The 5,654-nt window shown below is 69.3% G+C and overlaps 1 protein-coding gene across 1 annotated transcript; it reads left to right on the plus strand.

Annotated features, from left to right (window-relative positions):
- Positions 1–1,548: 1,548 nt before the first annotated feature.
- Positions 1,549–5,220, plus strand: LOC121471136 (methanethiol oxidase-like). The gene is made up of 9 exons (XM_072918646.1): positions 1,549–1,734; positions 1,888–2,008; positions 2,202–2,384; positions 2,783–2,964; positions 3,171–3,249; positions 3,498–3,619; positions 3,706–3,798; positions 4,204–4,322; positions 4,683–5,220. Exons 1-9 carry the CDS (start codon positions 1,564–1,566, stop codon positions 4,843–4,845), a joined length of 1,233 nt encoding a protein of 410 aa, XP_072774747.1. The 5' UTR covers positions 1,549–1,563; the 3' UTR covers positions 4,846–5,220.
- The last annotated feature ends 434 nt before the right edge of the window (positions 5,221–5,654 follow it).

The raw sequence follows: 5,654 nt of genomic DNA on the forward strand, positions 1-5,654 counted from the left end.
CCCCGGCAGCAGCCAGGGCACGGCACAGCCGCTCCAGCCCCGAGACAGCAGCAGCTGCCCCTCAGCTCCGGCTCCTCCGCCGCCAGCACCGCGACCCCCGAAGCTGCAGCCATGGGTAAGGGACCCCCCGGCCTCGCCCCGCAGCGCCGGGGATGCAGAGGGATTGACCGTGCTGGAGCTTCCAGCGTGTGCGTCTCCGGGTGACAGCTCTGTCCCCATCCTGTCCCGGCTCAGGGGACAGCTCTGTCCCCATCCCGGCTCCGGGTGACAGCTCTGTCCCCATCCCAGCTATGGGTGACAGCTCTGTCCCCATCCCAGCTCCGGATGACAGCTTTGTCCCCATCCCGGCTCAGGGCACAGCTCTGTCCCCATCCCGGCTCAGGGCACAGCTCTGTCCCCGTCCCGTCCGTGCCCGGTCCCGTCCCCGCGATGGGGAGGGGTCCCCGCGGGCTCCGGTGTCCCCAGCCGGGCTCGGCCCCGCGCTGTCCCCAGGGTCCCTGTCCCGCAGCCGGGGGGTGGCAGCGCCACCCCGAGCGCTCGTCCGGGTGCCCAGGGAGGGCCGGGGTGGCCCCGGGGGTCCCGGGGGAGGGAGGGATCCTCGGAACGGGGTCGGGGTGCGGGCCCCGGGCCGGGCTCACGGTGTCCCCTTTGCTCCCCAGACAGGTGCAGAGCTCCGTGCTACGAGTACCCCGCGTGTCCCGACGTGCTGAAAGGCGAGTGCTGGCCGGGGGCTGGGCTGGAACGGGGGGATTTGGGGTTTCTGGGGGTCCCCCTGAGCGCAGGGTCTGTGCTGAGCCCCTTTCCCAGAGCTGCCGGAGATTCCTCCTGGTTGTTCCCGGCTCAGAAGCGGCCCCGGGGCCGCCCGAGGGGAGCTGGAGTGAATCGCAGCAGCCCGAAAATCCCGGCGGTCGCTCGTGAGAGCCGCCCGGAGCTTTCCCCGCGCCGTTCGGGGCTTCCCGGCGCGGTCTGAGCGCGCTTTTGTGTCCCCAGCGCCGAGGGAGGAGGTCGCCTACGTGACCTGCACCTACAGGAGCACCTGCACCGAGCAGCCCGATTTCCTGGCCACCGTGGACCTCAACCCGCGCTCCTGCCACTACGGCCAGGTACCGGTCCCGCTGGGCCCGGGGCGGGATCGCTGCGGGGCCGCGCTCCCCGCGTCCTCCGGGGCTGCCCGGGGAGCTCTTCTTCTTCTTTCGGGGAAAAGAAACCCGAGGGACACCTTCTCCAGTCCCCTCTGCTCCCGGGGCCACTCCCGGCCCCTCTCCGGAGCCCCCCAAAGCCCGGGGCCGCTCCCGGCCCCTCTCCGGAGCCCCCCAAAGCCCGGGGCCGCTCCCGGCCCCTCTCCGGAGCCCCCCAAAGCCCGGGGCCGCTCCCGGCCCCTCTCCGGAGCCCCCCAAAGCCCGGGGCCGCTCCCGGCCCCTCTCCGGAGCCCCCCAAAGCCCGGGGCCGCTCCCGGCCCCTCTCCGCAGCCCCCCAAAGCCCGGGGCCGCTCCCCGCGGGGCAAGCCCGGCCCGGCCCGGGCTGAGCTGCCTTGGCCGTGCCCAGGTGATCCACCGGCTGCCCATGCCCAACCTCAAGGACGAGCTGCACTGCGCGGGCTGGGGCCCCGCCTGCGGCTGCTTCGACAGCGGCGCCGCGGCCAGAAGGACCAGGCTGGTCCTGCCGTGCCTCATCTCCTCCCGCATCTACGTGGTGGATGTGGGCTCCCAGTGCCGGGCGCCTCGGATCTGCAAGGTACGGCCGGGGCGAGCCCGGGGCGGCAGCGAGCCAGGGAGGGAGGGAGGGGAACGGCGGGGGGCTCCGGGAGGGAGGCGCGGAGGGAGGATTCGGTGATGCCGGGAAAGGCGCCGAGCAGGCGGAGGCTGAACTTTGCGCCGATTTTTGCAGATGATCGAGCCCGTGGATGTCTTCTGGAAGTGCAACAAGGGCTACCTGGCTGTCACGCACCCGCTGCCCAACGGGGACATCCTGATCGCCAACATGGGCGACCCCGCTGGCAACGGCAAAGGTGAATTGTGCCTCCCGGAACGCCCGTTTCCCTGCCCGAACGCCCGTTTCCCTGCCCGAACTCCAATTTCCCTGCCCGAATGCCCGTTTCCCTGCCCGAACTCCAATGTCCCTGCCCGAACTGCCATCCCGGGAGTCCCCCTGGGAAGGCGGGAGCCTGGCTTTGTCACCGCCACGTCCCTCGCGTGTCCCAGGTGGCTTCCTGCAGTTGGACGGAGAGAGCTACGACCTGAAGGGCAACTGGGAGAACGAGTGTGAGGCTCCCCCGACCGGCTACGACTTCTGGTACCAGGCCCAGCACAACGTGCTGGTCAGCTCGGCCGGGATGGTGCCCAGACTGGCCGGGCGTGGCTTCAACCCCGAGGACCTCAAGAAAGGTGGGGACACGCGGCTGGCAGCGATGGCAGGGCTGAGCGCGGGGCTGGCGGGGCTCGGTGCCCCCGAGGGGCCGATTTGAGCCCCAGAGCCTTTGCCAGGCTCGGGCTGAGGATGGGCAGGGCTGGAACCCAGGGCGGGCAGGGCCGGGCTGCTCCAAAATCCTGCATTGCTCTGTGCTCTCCCCAAATCCTGCATTCCTCTGTGCTCTCCCCAAATCCTGCATTCCTCTGTGCTCTCCCCAAATGCTGCATTTCCCAGTTTCTCCTCCCCAAATGCTGCATTTCCCAGTTTCTCCTGCCCAGCTGCTGCCCTTTCCGTGCCGCTCCCCAGCAGGAGCCCTCCGGGGAGCGGTGCCTGTCCCCGGACACCCCCGAGCCTTTCCCCCCGTGTCCCGCAGGGGTCTTCGGCCGCCGCCTGAACGTGTGGAACTTGTCGTGCCGCAGCCTCACGCAGTGCTTCGACCTGGGCGAGGATTCCCTGCCGCTGAGCGTGCGCTTCCTGCACAGCCCCGAGGCCGCCGAGGGCTACGTGGGCTGTGCCCTGAGCGGGACCATCTTCCGCCTCTACAGACCCTGCGAGGCGAGTGCGAGCGGCGGCAGCGGCCCGGGGCTGGGAGAGCCGGCAGGGAGGAGGAGGAGGAGGAGGAGGAGGAGGAGGAGGAGGAGGAGCGGGGCCAGGGAGCACTAGATCCGGGGCTTGCGGGGCAGCGGGGGGATGCCCGTTGTGCCCGGCTCGGCTCGGGCCGGGGGCAGCGCGGCTCAGCCGGGCTCGGTGTCCCTGTGCAGAGAGACAACTGGGCCGTGGAGGAGGTGATCCGGATCCCGGCCAAGGACGTGAGGGGCTGGATCATGCCCACGATGCCAGGTTCGTGTGCCCTCGGGGCTGGCATTCCTCTTCCCCGGGCGCGTTCTGCAGCCGGGCACAGCCCGGGCGGTGACCGCAGAGCCCGGCCGGGCGGCTCCAGAGCCCTGCTCGGTGACCCCCAATCCTGGCCGAGCCCAAAGGCTGGCCGAGCCCGATGTGCCCGTCCCTGCCCCAAAGGCCAGCTCCGGCCAGGCCCCCGCGCCGTCCCCCGGCTCTGCCCGTGCCCTGAGCCCCGGCTCTGCCCGCAGCCTTCATCGCCGACCTCGTCATCAGCCCGGACGACCGGTTCCTGTACGTGAGCAACTGGTGGCACGGGGACATCCGGCAGTACGAGCTGGCCAGGAACTGCAAGCCCCGGCTGGTGGGGCAGGTGAGGGGCAGCGCCCGGCCCGGGGGGGAGCGGGGCCCGCGGGGCCGCGGCCGCGGAACGCTCGTGTGCCAGCGCGGCCCTTGCAGGTGTTCGTGGGCGGCAGCATCCTGCGAGGGGGCCCCGTGACCGTGTGCAGGGACGAGGAGCTCAAGTGCCAGCCCGAGCCGCTGGTGGTCAAGGTGAGCGGCCGGCAGGGCCGGCAGTGCCTGGGCGGGACGGGGCAGCGTGGCTGGGGCTGAGCCGGAGCGTGGGTGAGCGTGTGCGCACCGGAGCGTGGGTGCGTGCTCACCTGGGTGTGGGCGGTGAGTGTGTGCCCGGCTGAGCGTGGCTGTGTGTGCTCACCCGAGCGCGGGTGACCCTGAGCGTGCTCTCACTGTCCCTGATGGCAGCAGCCCCGATGCCCCCAGTGCTCCCATTAACCCCAGTCCGTGCATCCCAGTGCTCCCAGTGCCCCCAGTGCCCCCAGTCCGTGTGTCCCAGCGCTCCCAGTGCCCCCAGTCCCCCAGTCCGTGTGTCCCAGTGCCCCCAGTGCCCCCAGTCCGTGTGTCCCAGTGCCCCCAGTAAGCCCAGTCCGTGTGTTCCAGTGCAAGCGCGTGTACGGAGGCCCCGCCGCGCTGCAGCTGAGCCTGGACGGGAAGCGGCTCTACGTGACCAACTCCTTCTACAGCACCTGGGACCAGCAGTTCTACCCCAGCCTGATCAAGTGAGCCACTCGCGGCTGCCAAAGGCTCCGCGGGCCCGGGCGGGCGTGGGGAAGGGGCCGCGACCCCTCGGGGCTGCCCCGGAGCCGCTCCCGGCCGAGCCCCGGCGGGGCCGGGATGGAGCCGAGCCCGGGCTGAGCTCGGCCCAAGGGGGTCCGGCCTGGCCGGGCGCAGCCTGAGCCGCTGCAGGGCGAGCTGGGGAGGAGCAAGAGGCGCCGAGCCCGTCCTGCGCACGGCTTTGTGCCCCTCCTGCGGGCAGCGGGGAGCCAGAGGCGGCCCAGCCCGTGCCGCTGGCCCCGGCCGGGCGCTCCCCGCAGCGGCCCCGGGGCGCTGTCCCACGAGCCGCCGCTGTCCCCGCGCAGGGAGGGCTCGGTGATGCTGCAGCTCGACGTGGACACGGACAAGGGCGGCCTGACCGTCAACAAGAACTTCCTGGTGGATTTCGGCAAGGAGCCCAACGGGCCGTGCCTGGCGCACGAGATTCGCTTCCCCGGCGGCGATTCCAAATCCGTGACCCTGCCCTGAGCCACCCCGGCAGCGCCGCTGTCCCGCCGGCAGCGCCGGCCTCGGCTGCGGCACCGGGGCTCCCGGGGGATCCGGGCTTTGGGGTGCCCTGGGGGATGGGTTTGGGGGGATCCGGGCTTTGGGGTGCCCCGGGTGATGGGTTTGGGGGATCCGGGCTTTGGGGTGCCCTGGGGGATGGCTTTGGGGGGATTCGGGCTTTGGGGTGCCCTGGGTGATGGGTTTGGGGGGATTCGGGCTTTGGGGTGCCCCAGGTGATTTCAGGGTTTGGGATCCCCCGGGCCATTCCCGGCCATCCCTGTCCCCTGTTCCCGGTCCCCGTCCCCCTCCCCGGGCAGCTCTGCTTTCCCTGCAATCAATAAAGTTTTTCCTGCATCAGCTGCAGCTTCCCGAGGCTCATTCCGGGAAAAATCCCGGGACAAACAAATCCCGGCAGGGCCTGGAAATCCCCGGGCCGGGCCGGGCCGGGCCGTGCAGGGATCGCTGGAAGTGTCTGGGAGAAATTCCTGGCGCTGGTGCTTTTCCTGGGGGTTTGCTTCCAGGGGTGGATTTAATCCCTATTTTATGCCCATTTCATCCCTATTTTTCCCCTATTTTATGATCATTCTTCTCTGTTTCCTCCTCTATTTTTACACATCTTACCTCTATTTCATCCCTATTTAATTTATATTTTATTTCTGTTCTGTCCCCTTTTTATCCCTATCTTATCTCTATACAACAAAAAAAAAAGTAAAAATGTCGGAAAATGACATGGTTTTTTAAGCCAAAAAATACCAAAAATTCCCAATAACCCTAAATAATTGAATTTCAGC

Source organism: Taeniopygia guttata, chromosome 25, assembly GCF_048771995.1.
Source record: "Taeniopygia guttata chromosome 25, bTaeGut7.mat, whole genome shotgun sequence".
In the NCBI taxonomy this organism is placed as follows: Eukaryota; Metazoa; Chordata; class Aves; order Passeriformes; family Estrildidae; genus Taeniopygia; species Taeniopygia guttata.

Excerpts from the sequence above, each read along its gene's own strand:
- LOC121471136 (XM_072918646.1), top strand. The coding sequence starts at position 1,564 with ATGCCCAACCTCAAGGACGAGCTGCACTGCGCGGGCTGGGGCCCCGCC. Across the intron at positions 3,250-3,497 it reads GATCATGCCCACGATGCCAG|CCTTCATCGCCGACCTCGTC; the intron begins GTTCGTGTGCCC and ends CTCTGCCCGCAG. Across the intron at positions 4,323-4,682 it reads TTCTACCCCAGCCTGATCAA|GGAGGGCTCGGTGATGCTGC; the intron begins GTGAGCCACTCG and ends GTCCCCGCGCAG.